The sequence below is a fragment of the Momordica charantia genome (assembly GCF_013281855.1).
Source record: "Momordica charantia cultivar OHB3-1 chromosome 9 unlocalized genomic scaffold, Mcharantia_2.0 BLBB01000009.1, whole genome shotgun sequence".
NCBI lineage: Eukaryota > Viridiplantae > Streptophyta > Magnoliopsida > Cucurbitales > Cucurbitaceae > Momordica > Momordica charantia.
The window spans coordinates 24,904,896-24,926,250 of record NW_028275167.1 but is presented as its reverse complement, the minus strand read 5'-3'; the positions used below and the strand labels follow the sequence as shown (position 1 = coordinate 24,926,250).

Genomic DNA, 21,355 nt, shown 5'->3' with positions numbered 1-21,355 from the left:
TCAGCAGACAATCATTTTAGATTAGCAAGCTTCAATGAAGAAAGTTTTTCAAGCCTCAACTCTTTCAGAGTTTTGCTATTTCTTTGGCATTAGATATGTTGAGGTTGCTTTCGTAGATTGTTGATTGTGGTTTTGATTAATTGGTCTAATTTTCTAATTTTTTTTTCCTTGTTTGGTTGTTATTCTTCTTTTTCCGCTTCTTTTGGGAGCTTTTGTTATTGAACAATTCTCTTCCCTTTCATATTATCAATGAAAATTTTGTTTCTTGTTGAAAAAAGTAAAAAAAAAAAAAACCTAACTTTTAATCGGTTAGTTTTACAGCCTAACTACCCAAAGAATACACCAGTTGTATGTATACTATACCAGAACCTAAGGAAAGAGGGAGGAGAGAGCATTTCCCTCCCCATGAATTTTTTACAAGGATCCGATACCATAAAAGCCATGAGAGAATACTCATAGTAAATTCATACTTCGGGGTCATACATATATACAGAGGCATTCAGGAGACTCCTAGACTAATAGAGTTTTCAACTACAATAAAGGACAAATGACAAATAAACTTCTATATCTAAGACACCAAGATATAATCATGTCTCGAAAAATAATTATTTTAGCACTTCAATTAGCATATACCTGGTTCGAAGTTCCAATATTAGAAAAGAGAGAGAGAGAGAATGGTCAAACACATGATTACCTGCTGTAGGTCCTGATCAGAAGCACTAGGGTTAACAGATGTTTGAATTGCCACAGGTCTTGCAGAGCATAGAAGTCTTCTAACCTAGTACAAGTAAGAAGAGCCGTGAAAATCCTAGAAGAGAACATGATATTGGAAAATTATTCCAATGCCAACCAATAAAGCTCCAATTCGACCCATCGTTGGAAATTGTTGCAAACCACGAATACAAGAATGATGTCAGAGAAAAATAAAATAACATTTTTGCATCAATTAACATTTAGTGGTCGTCGAGTCCTAAGCATAACAATTGGACAATCGATATAAGTGCACAAACAGGATGGGGTGTCTCAAACAAATTATTTCCATAAATTTTGACAGTCTCAATACTTAACTGTTTTCCAATTTTGTAACTTTATCCTTATTATAATTATACTTCATTTCGGTGAAAAAAAAAAACTCATTTGAATATCAGATTCCAATAGTAATATACGCAAATTAGTTATACATTAAATTTAAACTATAAGTCTCGAGTGAACTATTAAATTGAAATTCACTTTATAATCATTTGTGGTTGATTTTGGTTCAAGTCGTTAATACGTAACTTAATATATTAACAATACAATGAATAAAGATATGAAATCTAGTATCGTGGTAAGCATAATCAAGCAGGCATGTCAGTAGTGTAAAATCAAGTTCAAAAATCTATAATGGTGCAAAATATAAAATTGGGAAATAGCACTTCTACAAATTTCAAGTGTAACTGATGCTGTGAAGTGAACAATAGACATATCACATATGATTGGGACCAAGAATAATCGGATACCTAACCCTACTAATTAAAAGAAGCATGGACACACAAATTTCAGCTAAGTGTAGGTGTCGGACATGATGTCCGACATGCTGAAATTCAGTGTCCGATTTTTAAATTAAATTTGTATTTTAGTGTCCAATTTTTTAATTAATTTTCTTATTTTAAGACACGTTGTATAGCGCTCCAACTCCTTAAGATTGTCAAGCCGCTTTTCATTGGAAGAGAATCCTACCAAGAAGACAAACTTCAATGAAACACCTCAGAAGAAAGAAAAGAAAGTCTTCAGAACTTGGATGTTGCAGAAAAGTCACATTGAGCTAATCGAAAAATCGGGACAAGAAGGAAATGCTTCAAAAAGGCTCTTCAACTAGCTAAAAAGCACGCCAAAACGTCTACGATAAATCGAAAAAACTTGAAGAAAACCGACGCTTCATCTCCAAAATCTCTCTACAATTTAACCTGATTCTTCATACTTAAAGAAATACAGATACTCCAAAAAACCAGCATCAGCAAAATAAGCGTTACCATTTGCTCAACTTAGAGCTCCTAAAGATCAAAGATCAAAGATCCATATTAATAGGTACAAGGATGATTCCCACTTTAAAAAAAATTAATTTAAAAAAATAAAGAGGAATGAAAGAATGTTTTGAAATTATAACTTTCCATCTTCCTTCTAATCATTAAAAAGAAGTTGAAATTCTTCCTCTAAGGAAAGCTTGCTCGGGTCTTTACTATGAGTTTCAACTGTCGTCGAGGATAAATCTGGGCTACTATTACTAACTGCTGCCTCTAAATCATCATCTTCGAAATCTGGGATAGCCTAAGTAACTGCTTGGACATTTGCTTTATCGCTTATGGAGTGAATTGAAACTAAGGATATAGAAGTAAACCTTTCTACCTTCCTCTTTCTTCAGTAGACAAAGGGTCAGTTACAAGCCGCTTTTCCAGGCTAACCTTTTTTTTTTTTATTAAGACACAATTGTATTTGTTTTATTTTCTGATGTTTTGTACAAATTCTAAAACGTAGAATATAGAACAGTTCAACGTTTGAACCTGACGCCTCGTCCATAGTATCTGGTCAACACAGGATGTTCTTCAACTGGCCTCTATAGATGGATGTTGAACAGAGAGGTAAATTATGACAGACTGGTGTACATGCTTCTACCTGTCCAAAGTAGAAAGGTAAAATCTACAGCCGAACCCCATTTTACCACAGACGAAGCTTTGGTTTATGAAACCGTCGATCACACCATTCCTTGATTAGAGGAACAAGTTACCTTTTGAAAGGAATATAAAACCAAAAAGACACCTGCAGATATTTTACAAAGATTAATGAACAATTCTGAGCATCAGTTTTAAAAAGCTCGAATTTCCAGGCTAACCTTATTAAGAAACTCTTTGCCATCATCTGCCAAAACTTCTTGCAATCTTTGAATATCCAATGGATTAGGAGAATCAATAATTGTCGAAGTCGGATGGAGGAAAATGACGACTTGTAGCTATATTTATGGTAGCCACTTGTACCACAAACACTCCACATTTCGTAGCCATCTCAATTGAAGTCAGAATTAAGCCATAGTTATTCTTCTCTATTTGAATTTTTTTTTATAAGAAACCGAACTTTTCATTGAGAAGAATGAAAACCAAACAGAAATACACGGGCATACAAAAACAATCTAACATATTTAGTGTTGCTGAAGAGACTTTCTTCAAACCTCCAAGATGAGTTCCAATGGCAAGTAATTTGTATTCCATAGCTCTAAAGGTAAGTCACAAATTTTCATCCAACCATCAAAACAAACCGATACTTCTTTCCTGCCATGTTTTTCAAGATCCCACTTCTCCATTTTTTATGTGAAATTCATCTATCTTGCGCCATTTGCCATTGAGCCTATCAAAGTTCAAGGGTCTACCACTTTCGAATCTAAAGAAAGCGTTATCTGCCAAGAAGAGCTTGACTTGGCAATTTTTCGAGACGATACTTTCGAGGGATGCAACAATTGTCTTATCCTTAGCACAAAACATTGAAATAATCATGGCATTATCCCAATCCGTTTCCATGACTTCAAATTCCTTTTGGACCCAAAAGAGTGGCTCCCTTTTCCAAATTCTTGTTTCTTGGCCAAAAAGCAATTTCCCTCCAAGACCTCATCCTCTATGGTAGGGATGGCATCATGTTATCTCTATAGCTTTCCATTGGAGTTCACCGAGGAGTCTTTTAGCATGTCCCAGTAGGTTACCAAGCCATTCTTTCTAAACCTTGCAGGTACAGAACCATTAATGGTATTTTCATTGGACTCAAGAGGAACATCTTTTACCAAATGGTCATTAATGCTAATTGGTTGCATGCTCTTTGCAGTCAACAATACACCTTCACAGGCTAGAAATAATTTAGGAACTTCTGCCAACAAATGACCATTGATGTTGGATGCTTGCATGTTCTTCTGGAAGGTTTCAGTCATAACTACATTAAACTCCTTTTCTCCTTTATTAAAAGCACCAACGCCTTTCAAGTTATCTCGAAGAGACCTTTCTCCTTCTCTCCCCTTTAACAATAAAGGATCTAACCAAGTTTCCTTCCTACAATTAAATCCTCTAGAGGACTGTTCCTTCTTTTTCCTCTTAATCAAAGAATGAGCTGTTTTTTTTATTGTTATTAAATACATCTGACTCTCTTTCTAATTAACTTCACAAGCTGTATTAATTTTTCCCAAGGGAACTTCCATCTTCTCTTCAGAGATATCTGAAAGGCCTTCCCACTGAAAGGCCTTCCAGCTGCCTAACTACTGCATTTAATCCGCCGCGATTTCCCAAATCTTCCTGTAAGTATCTCTTTATTTGAGGTTCTTCTCAACTGGGAAAACTTTCATGTTCCATAATTATCTGAAATCTCTCCACATCAAGGGGATTGAAAAAGTTCTTGACGTCCAAATCCAAGAAGCTTTCCTTTTAATGGCAACCTCCGATGTATCAGCAACGGGGACTCAAACCTTAAAAGAACCAAGACGAGGATTCATAATCTTGATTGAAGCAGGTAAGAAGCCAAACCAATTATCTTTTACCCACAAGAGAACCTCCAAACAATCGATTAACTTCAGAGTCTTCAATGAGACCTCCTCCAAACCTCCTAAATATGTTCCTAACGGTTCAAAGATTGCCTTGTCCAATGTTTCAACGGTAAGTCATGAAGTTTTATCCATCCAACATGTTCTTTTACAAATTTCTTTCTATTGTGTTTGACATAGTCCAATCTTTCAATCTTCACGTGAAAACTCCCCAACCTCCTCCATCTCCCATTTTCTATCTAACTACAAAAGCAACCTGTTATTTTCAAGCTTCAACAAAGCTTTACCCTCCATGAAAAGGTTAATCAAACAACTTGGTGAGAACTCTTTTTTTACCGCGAGACAGATTAGTTTTCAATCGTGTGCACAACACTTCATAATAACCATTAATTTATTCCAATCCATTTCCACCACCACAGATTCCTTTTTGATCCAAAAGGACTACTATTTTCAATCTTGTGCACAACACTTCGTAGTAACCATTAATTTATTCTAATCCACTTCCACCACCTCATATTCCTTTTTGATCCAGAAGGAGTTTTGACCTTTCGGTTTCTAGTCATTCGGCTTCTCACAGGTAAGAGAAACTTGAGCCTTACCCTTCCCATGGAAATTCCAACTAATCTCATCTCCAAAAATTATTCTCTTTTTGCTTGCCAAAGCTTTAGCATAGGAGGGCTCAGGATTTGACGTTTTCTTTTATCATTGAGTCTACCAACTCCCTGAGACCTTCTGTCTTCCTTTCTAATCCAACCTTCATCATGTCCCGAAAGGCCAACCAACCACACTTCTCTACCCATGGCTATTACCAATCTGCTTCTCACGGTGGTTGGAGGCCAAACGATTAGTTCAACTTGTAGTCTTGAGACAAAGTAGATTTTTTAATCTTGTATATACCAAACTTAGTTCTTGTCAGATTCGAAAAGGGGTTCGAATTGGCAACTGCATCATGTCAACCAATTGTTCTTCAAACCAAGGTAATAGCTGCAAATTCATAGCCAATACAACCTTGCATCACACGTCTTCCACATAAATCCATTCATTTTCAAACCATAAGCAAAAGTGCAAATTTTCCACACAAACTATTAATTTCCATCATAAATCTAAAGTAGATGAACTAAAAACTAGGCTAAAATATAGAATCACTTCAAGCAAATTCAAGCACAAACGAGAAGAATTTGGGATGAACTGCTCAGGGAAGAGAGGGAAGAGAGAGAAGGGAGCATACTTTGATCCTTTCCTTCCGACAAAGTCCGTAGGTGCATCTGCTATGGTCAAATGTAGTTAAGTTCAACTCTTTTGAATACGTTTGTGATCTCGTCCAATTTACATCTCCAAATTGGAGTGCTCAACTAATTACTCGACCCATACTAAAGGTTTACATTAGAGGGCTTTTATGTAATCCTTCGAAATAGGGAGATCTTATCCTGAAGTTTGTCTGTTAGGTTGTATTTCGCCTTTTTTTCTATTTGAATGAAAGCCAACTATGTTTTTTATTTTTCTAACAAGAAACAATCTTTTCATTGATACTATGAAAAGGAAGAAAAATGTTCAAGGATACAAACTCCCAAGGGGAGTGAAAAAAACAACCGACAAAGGACAAAGCTCAAAGATTTACAAGAGAAAAGAAGCAATGAGGAACAAAATGACTAAAATCGTGGAGAAATGACTAGCAGAAAAATCAAAACCACTTCTTCAAGCTGCAAAAGCAACACCAATATACTAAGTGAGAAGTAATCAAATGTCCCAAACCAAATACATCTTCAAAAGTCTATATATAGAACAAGAAGATGAGTTCTTTGAACTTCCAAGGATATAGCCAACCAAAGAATCTCCTTAAAAAGGAGATGCAAGGGCAAAAATAAGATGCTGCTGAAAAACAAACCCTTCATATTCTCCTTGATGTTGCCAAAAATCAAGAACCAATGAAGACAGAGAATTAATAACATGCTGCTGAAAAGAACTGATGTATCATTCGGATTGATTATTCATTATGTTCTGTTTTCATTGTTTAGTTTTAAGTTTGTTAGCTTTTGCTAAGTTAGTTAGTTAGGTAATTAGTTCCCTTAGTTGGTTGGTTAGTCCTCTCTCAGATTATCAGCTTATAAAAGGCGTCATTCTCACTTGTTTTGATATCATTGAAAGATTAATAAAAATTCTCCATTTGGTATTACACCAAGAACTCTCCAAATACTCCTTGATGCTGACGAGAACCAAGAGCTAATAAATGCAAAAGATTTAATAACCACGGACCCCCAAAAGTCAAGATGAAATAAAATCTGCTGATTTTCCAAAAACCATTAAAGGTTCTCCTCAAACGCCGAAAAACTCCTCCTTTTCCAGCTTTTAAAGATTCTTCACAAGCTACAAATAGCCAACCAAGATATACAAATTAAGACATTAGAAAGTCTTAATAGAAGCTCTTTCCAAGATGAATTTAATGCAAAAACTCTTAAGAAATTGAACAGCCAACCAAGCAAAATATTAAAGCTACTGCTCACTTCACTTCCATGAAAAATACAAAGACTCCTCGCTTTCCAATTAATAGAGAATATTGAAAACCAGAACAATCAAAACCAAAATTGCCACCCTTCAAATTCCCACGTTTTTCTCCAAATTAACCCTTCCGCTGCAACAAATAAACATCAAACTAAAAGACCCTTCAGATTCAACACCGGCAACCTTTTAACCTCAAAAGAAAACCCATTGGAGTTCCAATCGACCCCTGATAAACATTATTGAAAATTAAACCCCTTCTGCCTTTCATTATTTTGAGAAAACTTGTAGTCTGCAAACACAAAAATCTTTAATTACTTATCCATTAGGAGCTTCTCTACTTCCAGCCTGTTAGAGTATTTATATTAGAATATTTCATATTATTGTAATCACCTGTGTTAGTTAGTCCTTTATCGTCCTTTTACATTTTTTATTTAGGTCAACCTTCTATATTTGTCTATATATATTCACTGAATGATAATAGACTTATCCTATTTTCTGAAACCTTAGTCTTTACACAGTCAAGCAATATGAAAAAACCACTAAAACCTCGCTGCAATCAAATGCACCCTCAAAATCATAATCAAGCAGCCAACCAAGGTTGAATGAAAGACTGAGAAACCTCTTCATCTTCTCATTTCTAAAAAAGAATAAAGAAGCCATATTTTTCTTCCAAAGTGACCCTCCGGCTGCATCAAATAAATGACTATACCACCCAAAGAAACTCCTCAAAACCCCAACCAAACTAAAGAGAGTAAGCAGAGCCTCTAATGATCCACGAAAGAACCTTCAATGTTTCCTATTGATAGGTACTAGGGAAATCCCTATTTCTCTAAATGAAATGTCAATAAAATCTTTAGAAAGAGTTTCTTGAAAAAGGTCTCCAGGGGCCAACCATGTTTTTTATTAAAATATATATATGTATATGAACATTTCTGAATGAAACTGCAACCAAATGAGAAAAGCATATTACAATATGCTGATACACTAATAAAGCTTTTGTCTGAAGAAATAGAAAAGGGCTCTATTATCCAGGGGAGCTAGATGTCTCGTACAAGCTGAGCTCTCTAATATACCTTTTTGCCTTTTTTTTTGTTGAAATTCCATCCAAACAAGCAAAAAAAAACATCAAAAAGACGATAGAGATATTCTGGGATGGGCAATACCCCCCCCCCCCAAAAAAAAAAATCTTTAGGGACCGTAGGAGCGGTTAATATCAAAAGAAAGAATAAAACTCGGTTTGATACTAACTAATTGTTGGTTTGGCAATACCCACAGGAAAGAGACCACAAGGTTATTTTGGGCAAATATGGGAAAGAGAATTATAAGAGGTTCACCCTCCAACACAAATCTGCTTATGCACAGGCCCTTGAAGGAACATCTCGACTAGGGGTGTTTAAAAAACCCAGTAAAACCCGAGCAACCCAACCCTTAAAAAATACAAGAACCAATTAATTTGGTTCGGTTCTCGGGTTTGAAAAAGAAAAATTCGGTTCAACCCGAACCGAACCGGTTTATGTTTATATATATATTCTTTAGGTTAGGGTTTGTGAATTGTGCACCACAGCCTCCTCAATCTCTCTCTCTTTCAATCTCATCTTCTCCATCTCACATCTCCCCTCCATTTCCTCCTGCAGCCTCCTCATCCCCACCCTTTCCTTTCCCCCATCTGGTTTCTCCCCCAAAAACCCTTTCCTCTCTCTTTCGGATTTCTCCCTCAGTCCCCTCCGTCCCCCTTTTTCTGTCTCTCCGCTTCAAAATGGGTTTAATCGATGTGATTCGAGTTCTCAGCATGGGTGACAACTCTACTTCACCTCTTTCTCACCATCGACATTTGAACTCCAGATTTATCTCGCTGCTGGCGTCTGCATTTCATATTTGGGGTGTGTACACTTCAGATCTGCCTCACCGTAAGCATCTCCACTTCAGGTCTACCTCATCATCGTCTGTACCCAAGATTTGCATCATTTTAGTGTCTCTATTTTAGATGTACTTCACTGCTCGTGGTGTGGGATTCAGATTTGTTCTTCAGATTTCATTCTTTTGTTCAAACATTGTAACCCGAGGACCCAACCCAAACCGAACCGAACTAATAAGGGTTGGGATGGGTTGGATTGAGTGATGCATCCGGTTTAGTCAGGTCAGTGAACCAATCAATCCAAAATTTCGGGTTGGTCCAGAAAATATCTCCAACCCAACCCATTAACACCCCTAATCTCGACAATACATGAAAATAGTTGGATTCTAACTAAGCACAGAGACCTATGGAATGAGAATGGGGTTTTCGACATTACTTTTTCTAGATGATATGGCATCCAACTCCACGGGAACTTCATCTCCAAATGTTGAAACAATGAACAAAGCAGGCTGGAATTTACTCTTTAAAAGATCTATCAAAGATCAAGAGGTGAGGAATGAGTTCACCTAAGGGAAATCATATCACAAGTTTCTTAAGTGAAAGACAAAAATAACGTGAAAGTTTGAGAATCTCAGTCTATTAACAGTTAGATATTGTTATTTGGCTCATTCAGGGTCCTTAGTGTAATACCAATAGAGGAATTCTTATTGATTGTTCAATGATCCTTGAAATACAAAAGGATTGGTTTTTATAGATAACCAACCTAACCATCTTAAAAAATAGCCGTTAATACCCAATGGCTAGTATATGACTAACAGCTAATTAAAAGTACTAATGACTACATCATATTCCCTTCATCTCAAAAGAAACTCGACCTCAAGTTTATGTAACTAGTTGAAAAGCATCCACAGCCTGGTATTCATATATACCTGAGACGTTGAAAATTGGGTTGATGTGTAAATCAACTGGTAAATTGATCTTGTATGCATTATCACCATATTTTGGCAGAACTTCAAACGGACCTAACTTCTTATTGTGCAGTTTGGTATATGTACCCATGGGAAATCTAGACTTTCGTAGGTAAACCGTGACCAAATATCCTTCCTTGAAGTGCTTTTCCCTGTCATGGCTATCCGCATTTGCTTTATAGGTTGCAGTAGCTTTCATCAAATTATTAGTGACCTCCTTATGCAGCTCGATTATGCGTTCCACCATTTGTTCAGCTTCCTAATTAAAATCAACAGTAGAATGTATGTTAGCAAGGTCCACAATAAGTCTAGGGAGTCTAGTATATACTATCTCGAAAGGGAACTTCCTTGTGGATCGGTTTTTCATATGGTTGTAAGCAAATTCGGCTTGAACAAGTGTAAAGTCCCACTACTTTGTAAGGGTGCAAGCCAAAACCGCCAAAACCGACAAAACCAACCGCTGCAATCGCTTCGATCCACCCCCTCGGTGAAAAACTGTAATACGCCCTGAGGAATTCCTACCAGCAGACTTCCTGCTATTGTAACAGATAGCAACAACCATTTCATCCGGACGGCAGCCCTTTCGAGGGTTCCTTAGGGACCGATTCACTCTGCGTAGATTGACTGAACGCAGAAAGCCTTCCACTGGCCGGGCATTTTCTAATAGGGGAAAAGCCTTCCATTTCCATCAAATGACCCAGCCTCCCCTAGCTCTTCCACCGTCCGAGCTCCCTTTCCCGCCTATGCTATGCTCCCCCGGCGCAGGCCTACCACGCTTCGCACCTGCAACGTCGGGATACTATTTGCCTCTCATCCCATGACGAAGTGCAGAGATCATTTCTTTGTCGGACGAAATCGATTCGACCGATTGCTCGGCTGTCGTCGGGTTCGGCTAAATAATATGCTAAACCCAAGTATTTCGGTTCGATTGCAGGTTCGCTGGTTCCAAACCGTATGAACCCGAACGGAACCGATATTATATATATATTATATATTTTATTTATTTTTCTTCGAATTTTGCGTGACAGCCAACCGTCACAGCCCGCACGCCTTCAGCTTCGCGTTCCGTCCGCCCGCCCGCCCGTTCCAATTCCATGTCCCTCCCACTCCCATTATTATTTATTCTGCTATACATCAATTATTCAATTGAATTTATGATTTTGAACTTTGAAGAGTCCCACTTGAATCCAAATTCCAATCCACAATGGCAATCAATTGACAGCCAATTTATTTCCCATTCAAATTTGAAATTCCAGAATCCACTGACACCACAATTCTGCGATTTCTTTCTCATTCAATTTCAAATTAGAGACATTCCCATTTCCCATTTTCCAATTGCTTGCTTGCATTGCAGCCACCGGCCACCCCTATCTATTATTCTATTCACTTCAGACATTCACAAATCACAATTTGGGGCACTTATTAATTACTATATTAAAATTTAACATAACTATTAAGTATTAACTAAGTTGGAAGACACCTGTCCAAAAAAAAAAACTAAGTTAGAAGACGGAAGGAACACGGAAGAAGTTGGATTGGAACCTTGGGCTTTCAAAAAAAAAAACTAAGTTGGAAGACGAAAGGAACACGGAAGAAGTTGGATTGGAACCTTGAGGCTTTATAAAAAAATTGACTAATTGAGGAAGAATGAGGAGGCCCAAACATGTATGCAGGCTCGGCCCGAAACCGCCAAGCCCAGCCCACACGTGCAAAGCCGCCCGCCCGAACCAAACCCGCGCCTCAATTCCATCTGCACGCACGCCGGTTACCCACCAAACCGAACCGACAGACTCGTCGGTTCATCGGTCGGTTCGGCGCGGTTTAAGAGGACTTGATCAGTTCGGCTCGATATTTAATATTTATAATATATATCTTCGGTTCGGCTTCAGTTCTGCCATCAAGCCGACCGAACCAAGTCGTTTACACCCCTACTACTTCGGTTTGTTACTGCAAGACACCATATAAGATTCCCTCAAGTTCTGTTAGTGACCTCCGTTTGTATCCGTTTGAGGGTGGCTTGTATTCCTGAATTTTAACATGAATTCCCGACCTATAAGGTGATGCTCCCATTGCTTAAGTGCTCTAATCAAAGCATAAAGTTCTTGCTCATAGGTACACCATTTTTGTCTAAGAGGTGTAAGTTTTTCACTAAAGTACTCGAGGGGATGGCCTTTCTGAGAGAGGACCGCGCCTATACCTACCTCTGAGGCATCTATGGCTACTTCAAATGGTTGAGAAAAGTCGGGTAAACCAAGGACAGGTGTGTTGCTTAACTTATTTTTAAGATTTTCAAAGCTGGAGGCTTGAACAGTATCCCAAAAAAATTTTCCATTTTTCAGACATTCGGTTAAGGGTGCTGCTAGTGTACTAAAAAGCTTGATAAATTTTCGATACAAGGAGGCAAGTCCTAGGAAGCACTGGATATCTCGAACAGAGGTAGGTGTAGGCCAATTCTGAATTGCAGAAATTTTAGAGGGATCTACTGTTATTCCGAATTGATTAATGTAGAATCCTAGAAATGCTATGTCGGTGGACATGAAGGAACACTTGCTAAGATTGATATGTAATTTATGTTTATGTAGGATTTCAAACAGAATTCTAAGATGTAGCAAATGGTCATCACAAATTTTATTATAAACAAGTATATCATCAAAATAGACAATAATGAAGTTATTAAGAAAGGGTTGCAAAACTGATAGGCCCCCGATCATTAAGCAATATGTAAGGATGAAGGGCAAGAAGGTAAAAGAATAGTTCTTGTGGGCCCAAGTTAGTTAGAGGGTAATTTGGTCTCTTAAAGGGATGTAGGGTGGTTATATCAGCTGCTGTAATTGAGGGGTGGGTATCTTTTTTGGCTAAGTTGTTCCTTGTAAGGAATTGCAGGAGAGGCTAGGGAGCTCTCGAATTCTCCCTCAACTTGTAAATTCCCCTCCGCATACATAAATAATAGAGCAGACTCTATCAAAAATCTGGTGCATAAGGCGAATGAATCTACTAGGGGCGTTGGATAATCCGAATGGCATGACTAGCCATTCAAAAAGCCCATCGTTAGTCTTGAATGCTTTTTTTCCACTCGTCACCAGGTCTGATTCGAATTTGGTGACACCCGCTTTTAAGATCTATCTTTGAGAAAACCCGGCCGCCATGTAATTGAACCAAAGATAGAACAACCGAGGAATAGGAAATTGATACTTGATGGTGATCTTGTTAATGGCCCGACTGTCCACACACATACGCCACGACTCATCCTTCTTTGGTGCTAATAAAACAGAAATAGCACAAGGACAAAGGCTTGGCCGAATGCGTCCTTTATTTAGCAACTCCTAAACTTGTTCATGAAGAATTTGGTATTCGGTTGGGCTCATTCTGTAATGCGGTAGGTGGGGTAGAGAAGAGCCTGGCACAAGGTCTATGCAATGTTGAATATCTCTCAAAGATGGTAATTCAATAGGGTCCTTTGTGATCTCATGAAAATCTTGCAGTAACCGGGTAATATCCAAATGTATTGAAGGGGCAGAGGATGCGGAAGAGTCCCCTTTAGCTACCAGTGCAAAAAGAATGGGCTCATCCTTTGGAAGAAAGGTTTTCCGAATATGAGAGAGAAAAGCTGCTTGGATGGGGAAGGATTATCCCAGCGGCATTTAGTATCCAAAGTGGTTGGTAAAAGAACGATCTTCTTACCCATCCAACTGAATTCATATGTATTATCATGACCTTTGTGTATTGCTTGAAGATCATACTGCCATGACGACCTAAAAGAATGTGACAGGCATCCATATCTAAAATGTCACAAACAACTTGATCATTGTATTGGTTCCCAATGGACAGGGTCATAGGAGAATTGTACAAACCGATTGAACGAGCCTCACCACCTTTGCAGATCCATGAAACTTTGTAAGGATAAGGATGTGGATCGACTTTCAAGTTAAGGGCAATGTTGAATTAGTTAGAAGTTAAGATTATGTGGACTTAGTTAGAAGTTGTTTTTGTCAATTATAAGAAAATAATTCTCTTGTATTCTTTCAAAGGATTGATACAAGACTATAAATAGTGGTCACAAAGAAGAAACTGAAACGAAATTCTTGCCTATTAGGATAAGGAAAACACTTACCTACTAGAACAAGAAAACTCAAATCTAAATATAATAGAAAAAAATAATTTAGCACTCCCCCTCAAGCTGGTGAATGAATATTCTCCATTCCCAGCTTGTTAACCAAATGTTCAAAGTTGTTGTTGTTTAATCCTTTAGTAAGAATATCTGTTATTCGATTATTTGTTGGTACAAATGGACTGCATATGAAGCCGCTGTCTAATTTCTCTTTTATGAAGTGTCTATCGATTTCAACATGCTTGGTTCTATCATGTCGAACTGGATTATGTGCAATACTGATGGCAGACTTATTATCACAAGTTTCATAGGCTCTTCCCATGGAACCTTCAAATCTTCTAAAATAATTTTTATCCAGAGTAATTCACAAATGCCCAATGTCATTGCTCTAAATTCTACTTCTGAACTTGATCTCGCAACTACATTCTGCTTTTTTCTTCTCCATGTTACTAAGTTTCCACCTAAGAAAGTATAATAGCCAGAAGTTGATTTCCTATCGTCTATCGATCCTGCATAATCTGCATCTGTATAAACTTCTAGATTGAGTTTATCGCTTTTCTTAAATAGTAATACTCTCCCAATAGTGTTCTTTAAATAGTGAAGTATACGATACACTGCTTGAAGGTGGACTTCTTTTGGACTATGCATAAATTGACTCACCACTCCTACAGCATATGCAATATCTGGTCTTGTATGAGAAAGATATATTAATTTTCCAACTAACCTCTGATAAGTTTCCTTATTTACTGGAGGACTCTCTTCAGCGGCACATAATCTATGATTTTGATCAATCGGCGTTGCCATTGGTTTGCTACCAAGCTTTCCCGTTTCAGACAGTAAGTCAATCACATATTTCTGTTGTGATAAGAATATGCCCTGTTTAGAATAGGCTACTTCTATCCCAAGAAAATATTTCAGTCTTCCCAGTTCTTTCACTTCAAACTCTTGGATTAAACAATTTCTTAGTTTATCTTGCTCATTATTATCATTACCAGTAACAATAATATCATCCACATAAACAATCAATGCTGTTACTCCCCCTGCAGCAGAATGTTTTATAAACAATGTATGATCTCCTTGACTTTGTTTATAGCCCATTTTCCTCATAACCTAAGAAAATCTACCAAACCATGCCCTAGGAGATTGCTTTAATCCATACAATGCCTTTCTCAATTTACAAACTTTATTTCCTGCTTGCTCATACCCTGGTGGGAGTTTCCTCTTCCTGATCGCCATATAAAAAAGCATTTCTTACATCATATTGTAACATGACCCATCCATGGTTAACAGCACGGGATAGAAGTATTCGTACTGTGTTCATCTTGGCAACAACTGTAAAGGTTTCAAGATAATCAACTCCATATGCTTGAGTATATCCTTTAGCAACTAACCGTGCTTGTGTTCCATCTGCTTTATACTTCACAGTGTATATCCATCGACAACCAACTGCTTTCTTATCTTTAGTCATATTAACCAACTCCTACGTTCTATTTTTCTCTAAGGCCTGCATTTCAAGATTCATTGCTTGTCTTCATTCTTCATGTTGTATTGCTTCCATATATGTTTTTGGAATATTTACCTGAGTAAGGTTCACCATAAAGCTTCTATACTGACTTGAGAGCTTGTCATATGATACAAAGGGAAAAAATGGATATTGAGTACAAGTTCGTTTTCCTTTCCTTAAAGCAATAGGCAAATCCATATCATTAGTAGATACTATAGTGTCATGCTCATTAGTGATATTTTTCTCGTCAATTTCAGTTCTAGAGATATGTTCAGACTCTTGGACTTGCTTATCCTTTTCAGTGTTCTTTCTCGAATAAACCTATAATGGCATAGTAGTAGGGGGGTTGGATGTCTCTAATGAGGTGTCTAAAGATGAAGAGGATTGACTAAGGTCCATGTTAGTAGGGTTTGGTGCATGTGATGGCAAAGGGTTTGAAAGGTTTGAAGGAAATGTGAGGTTAGGAATAGGTAAATTCTTATCTTCCAACAATATGTCCTCCCCCTGAAGATAAGGTGATGTAAACAAGCTGGTATCTTCATAAAAAGTGACACCGGCAGGGATGAAATACTTTTTAGAAGAAGGATGGTAGCATTTATATCCCTTTTGAGTATTCGAGTATCCAACAAAAATACATTTGAGTGCTCGTGGATCAAGTTTACCTCTTTGATGACTATGAACATGAACAAAAGCTACACAACCAAACACTCGAGGAATCGAGTTATTTGTCGTACGGAAATTAGGGTAAATTTTTGATAAGATATTCATGGGAGTTTTTTTATCTAAAGTAGCAAATGGTAGCCGATTGATTAAGTAAGTGGCTATCAGTATAGCTTCCCCCCAAAAGGATTTAGGAACACTTCTTTGGAAAAGAAGGGCACGGGTCACAGAAAGGATGTGACCAATTTTTCTTTCGGCAGCCCCATTTTGTTGAGGAGTTTCCACACAAGACGACTCATGAATGACTCCATGTTTTTGAAAGAACGATGTTAATGTTTGGTTGAAGTAGTCTCGAGCATTGTTAGACCTTAATCGTTTGGGTTTTATTCCAAATTGATTTTCGATCATATGGAAGAATGTTTGAATGGTAGAACCAACATCAGATTTTTGTTTTAGAAGATAAACCCACGAAACCCTAGTACAATCATCGATGAATACAATAAACCAGCGTAATTTGGAAGTATTTGGCACGTTGGAGGGACCCCAAACATCACTATGAATAAGAGAGAAAGGAACTGAAGTTCGTTTATTATTACTAGAAAATGGAACACACTTGTGTTTAGCAAATTCACAAATGTCACACTGTATTGAATCAAAACTAAAGTTTTGGAACAAATCCGGGAATAAAATTTTAAGAGATCTAAATGAGGCATGCCCTAGTCTATAATGATACAACCAAAGTTTATTTAAAGAGGGATGAGTTTGTGAGGAAACAAAGACTCGAACATCCTTCCCAACACTATCTTTGCCAATAGGTTCATTAAGATAATAAAGTCCATCTGTTTCTTTAGCAAGTCCAATCGTCTTCCCATTGCCCTGGTCCTGAAAAATACAAGAAGGAAAAAATGTTACTTTGCATCCCAAATCTTGTATCAAATTTCTTACTGATATCAAATCAACAGTTAACCGGGGTATATGGAGCACATTTTTTAAGGTAACGTTTGAATTTATTTGGACGTCTCCTTGACCAGCCACGGTTAATAGAGTACCATCTGCAGTAGATATTTTTTTATTGCTCGGACAAGGACTATAGGAGATAAAATGATAACTATTCTTTGTCATATGGTCAGTTGCACCAGAGTCAATAATCCAAGTAGAGAGTTTAGGATGTGAAGTTGTACCTGAAAAGGCTACTGAACATGTACCTTGATTAGGATTCTTTTTTAAGGTTTCCAAAAAACCCCTTAGCGTTTCAATCTCATATGTGTTTAGTTTTCCTTTTTCAGAAATCTCTTCTGTCACAACGTCTTTCTGACTTGATGAAATATGAGCTTGACTATTTCCTCTATTTGCATCACCTTTATTTGACCAATTCTTGGAATTCGAATTCTGATAGTTTTCAGGTTTTCAATGTAGCTTCCAGCATTTATCCTTGGTATGTCTTGGTTTCTTGCAATAAGTGCATACTACACGGTCTTTATTTCTTGTTTTTCCTACATCCCAATTGTTAGCTCCTATACGTTGCTCTTCATCAGTCATTTTAGTACCTCCTGTTTTCATGACCGATCCTTCTGTCTGTGGTTCCAGCATAATACTACGGCGAGATTTTTCACTTCTAATAATGCCAATAACTTCATTCAGAGATGAGAGATCTTTGCCCAAAATTTGTATTCGAACAGCATCAAATTCTACATTGAGACCAGCAAGAAACGTATAAATTCGGTCTTTTTCAACAAACTTTTTTAGAGTAGCAGCATCATCAGTACATTTCATATCAATGCATTGATAATGATTCAGTTCTTGCCACAAACTTTGAAGAATTATAGAATATTCTGTCACTGTTCGATTACTTTGTTTTGCTCCAAAGATACGAGTTTCGATATCAAATATTTGTGCATCATCTTTTACTTTGGAATAAGTTTGCTTCATTGTTTCTCATATGTCCTTTGCAGTCTTAAGAAACATACATGTATCACTAACAGTAGGAGTCATTGAATTCCATAACCAAGACATGATCATTGAATCTTCTTCATCCCATGCATCGAACTTTGGATCTTTCGGTTTAGGTCCTTCCCCAATAATGTGGTTCAATTTTCCTTTTCCTTTCGAGAAAGTTCGAATAAGTTGAGACCATTTTAAATAATTTTTTCCATCCAATCTATAACTAGGATGGATGTATCGTAGGTCTCCTATGGAAGATTTATTAGTCTCTTCCATGATAGTTTCTTTGGAAGCTTTGGTGGAATCCGTTGACTTTGATTAGAGAAAAGTTAAACAAATAACCTGAGAGCTGGATAGATTGAGTAAACCTGCTGAATCGGACCAAATCAAGTAGAACCGGACCAAAAATGACTGAACCGAGGCTAAACTGAACAGAGGTTAGAAACTGAACCAAGCCGAACCAGAAATCGTGAACCAATCCGAACCGGAAATCGTGAACCGAATCAACAAATGTTTAGATTTCCCTTTTAAAACCCTAGCAGCAACCCTTTACGACAGCAACCCTAGCAGCCACGCAAATCAGCAAATAGCGGCGGTGGCGGCGACGACGGTAGTCGGCGGAGTCCGCAGTGGGCGGCGGTGGTCAATAATAACATTGCAAATCTTGCCATTGATTGTACAACAGGTGCGAAAGAGAGTGGCGTTGATTTGAGGTTTCCACCATTGGTGTAAGGAGGACTCGTTAAATAACACAATTGACAGGCTCTCCCTCATCTAGTTCAACACATGGTTCTAAATATCCGACGACACGTTGACATATCCATGTTTTCATGAGTCCGACATCGACATGAGGGGTAAATCGACTTTTCCATCCTAGTATAAAAAAATCGACAAAATATGAAAAATATCAACAAAATATCGCTAATATATACATAATATTAATATTAATTATTTTTTAACTTATTTATAAATATGAAAATGTTTATTTATTAATTTAAATATTTTTTACAAATTTTTAATTTCTATAACTTTTACATAAATATACATCGACATCGACATTTTATCAATATTTCCATCGATATTTCCATGAAATTGAGACTTCAACATTTTCATTGACATCAACATTTAAAACATTGGTTCTATTCTACATAAGCAGTATCCTCTTCCACAGCAATAACTTCCTCTGGGTCGTAGTTGCCTTCTTCATCAACCAAGGCCAAGGCTCGCCTCTGTGGACATTCATTAGAGAGATGACCAACCTGGCCACATTGGAAGCATTTTCCTAATGTAGGTCGAGCATACTGTTTTGGTCCCTTATTGGCTGGAGTGTCGGTAAGTTTAGGTCGAGGATTAACAGTATCATATGTGGTTTTAGGCGCAATGGACATAGTAGCTCCTCCAGCTCCTCCAATTTTTCCTTAATCAAGATTAGTAAACTTGGTACTTACAGTTTTATCCCAAGTCGTGCGTCGAATAGGAGTCTTGAAACATTTCTTGTCAATCTTTTCATCTATCTTAGTAGCCATGGTGATAGCATCAATAAGGAGACCAATGGGTTGTATATCCATTTAATCCTGGATATCTTCGCGAAGGGCATCAATAAACCGAGCAACTTGTAATCTTCTGTCTCGGCTAAGTTCGTTCGAGCGCCAAGTCGATGAAATTCAAAAGTGTAATCAGCGATTGATTTTGCTCCCTAACGACATCTCTGGTACTGTTGGTAAAGTAGTTGTTCAAAGTTGATCGGCAACAATCGCTCAAGCATAAGGCGGAGCATCCACGGCCAGCTACGAATAGGTCGCTTACCCAGCCGTCGGCGGTTGATTTCTAGTTGATCCCACCAGGCAGATGCGCCGGACTAAAGCTTAAAAGCGACCATACGAACTTTCTTGGCCTTCGGCGTGTTGGTATAGTCGAAAAAATTTTCAACATCCATCTTGCCATTGAAAGGATGAAGATCTATTTTCATTTGGAAATCCGTGCAGACGCCACCCCTGTTATGATATTCTTCACGATCAACCTGTTATGATATTCTTCACGATCAAAGCGTGGGTTTGCTCGAAGAAAATTGTCGTCATCTTCTAACGAATCTGAATCTTGAACACGTAATTGTAGATCTTGGTGTCTTCGTCCGCGGTCTTCCACAATTTCAGCTCTTTCCGATGTACGCGATCAAATTCTTGGTTGATTCCGACGCTGATTGCCTTGATCTATATTAACCCTGTTTCCCAAATCCAGTCAAAGACGTTCTTGTTCAACTGAAATCAGCTCTAGTTGTCGTCCTAAATTCTCCAAAATTTCATGAATACTGTGAACATTTGCTCGTACCTCCCAAAGAATCTTCCATGAACATCAAGCGGTTGGTGGTTGACTTTGAGGATAACACTTGTGTAGTCGAAGGATCCACCCCAGGTCCTTTGCCGAAAGCCACCGTGTTCTTCCCGCCATCAGGTCCTACATTTGATTTAGGTCTCTGATACCAATATGGCGTAATACCAATAGAGGAATTCTTATTGATTGTTGAATGATCCTTGAAATAAAAAAAGGATTGGTTTTTATAGATAACCAACCTAACTAAATATCTTAAAAAATACCCAACGGCTAGATTATGACTAAAGGCTAATTAAAAGTACTAATGACTACATCAGTCCTCACATATTGTAAATGAAGAAGTGGCATGCTGAATGTGGAAGAGAGAATTAAAATCTGTGTGGGCTTCAACACTGCTAAGTGCTAATAACTAATGAAATACAACAGAGAAACCTTCGTACAAATCTCTCACGATGCCCTATGCTAATTCTTTTTTTTTTTTATGAGATGCATACATCAATGCAGAAAAAGTAAGTGGGATGCCAACCATCTTTTTTCCACATTGTGTACACACAAACAGGAGCTGGAATAAAGTCCAAAGGTGGTAGATTGAATTTCTCCAATAAATATTATTGATGGCTTTTGGTAGTGCTAGTTCGGACCCAATCTCTCATTCTGTGGCTTAATGCTTACAAAGCACTTCTTTCTTATTTGTTGTTGGAAATGAATAAATGAACTTCAAAGAAAAATGCACGAAGTGGACAGATTTATGGAATTTAGTAAGATTTATTGCATCCTTTTGGACCTCATTAAATAAAAAAATTTAATAATTACTCTACTTTTCTATTAAACCAACAGGGAAGCTTCTATATAACCTCTTGCCCTGGGGAACGCCTCATCTCCCTCCCCTCCTTTTTATAACATTTTCTAGTAAGGAAAAGAAAATTAAAATAATGCA

General features: G+C 37.6%; 1 protein-coding gene and 1 non-coding gene across 4 annotated transcripts in view; both read right to left on the bottom strand.

Annotated features, from left to right (window-relative positions):
- Positions 1-21,355, bottom strand: part of EMB2771 (E3 ubiquitin ligase) — a 54,456-nt gene that overhangs the window by 25,377 nt on the left and 7,724 nt on the right. For all 3 annotated transcript variants that reach the window (XM_022291067.2, XM_088117513.1, XM_022291068.2), the window contains one exon: positions 695-778. In XM_022291067.2, coding sequence (XP_022146759.1) covers positions 695-778 — 84 coding nt within the window. The remainder of the gene's footprint in view (positions 1-694; positions 779-21,355) is intronic.
- LOC148209249 (small nucleolar RNA SNORD36) lies at positions 2,831-2,901 on the bottom strand. Its single transcript, XR_015787456.1, has one exon. It is a non-coding gene; the product is annotated as a small nucleolar RNA SNORD36 (small nucleolar RNA).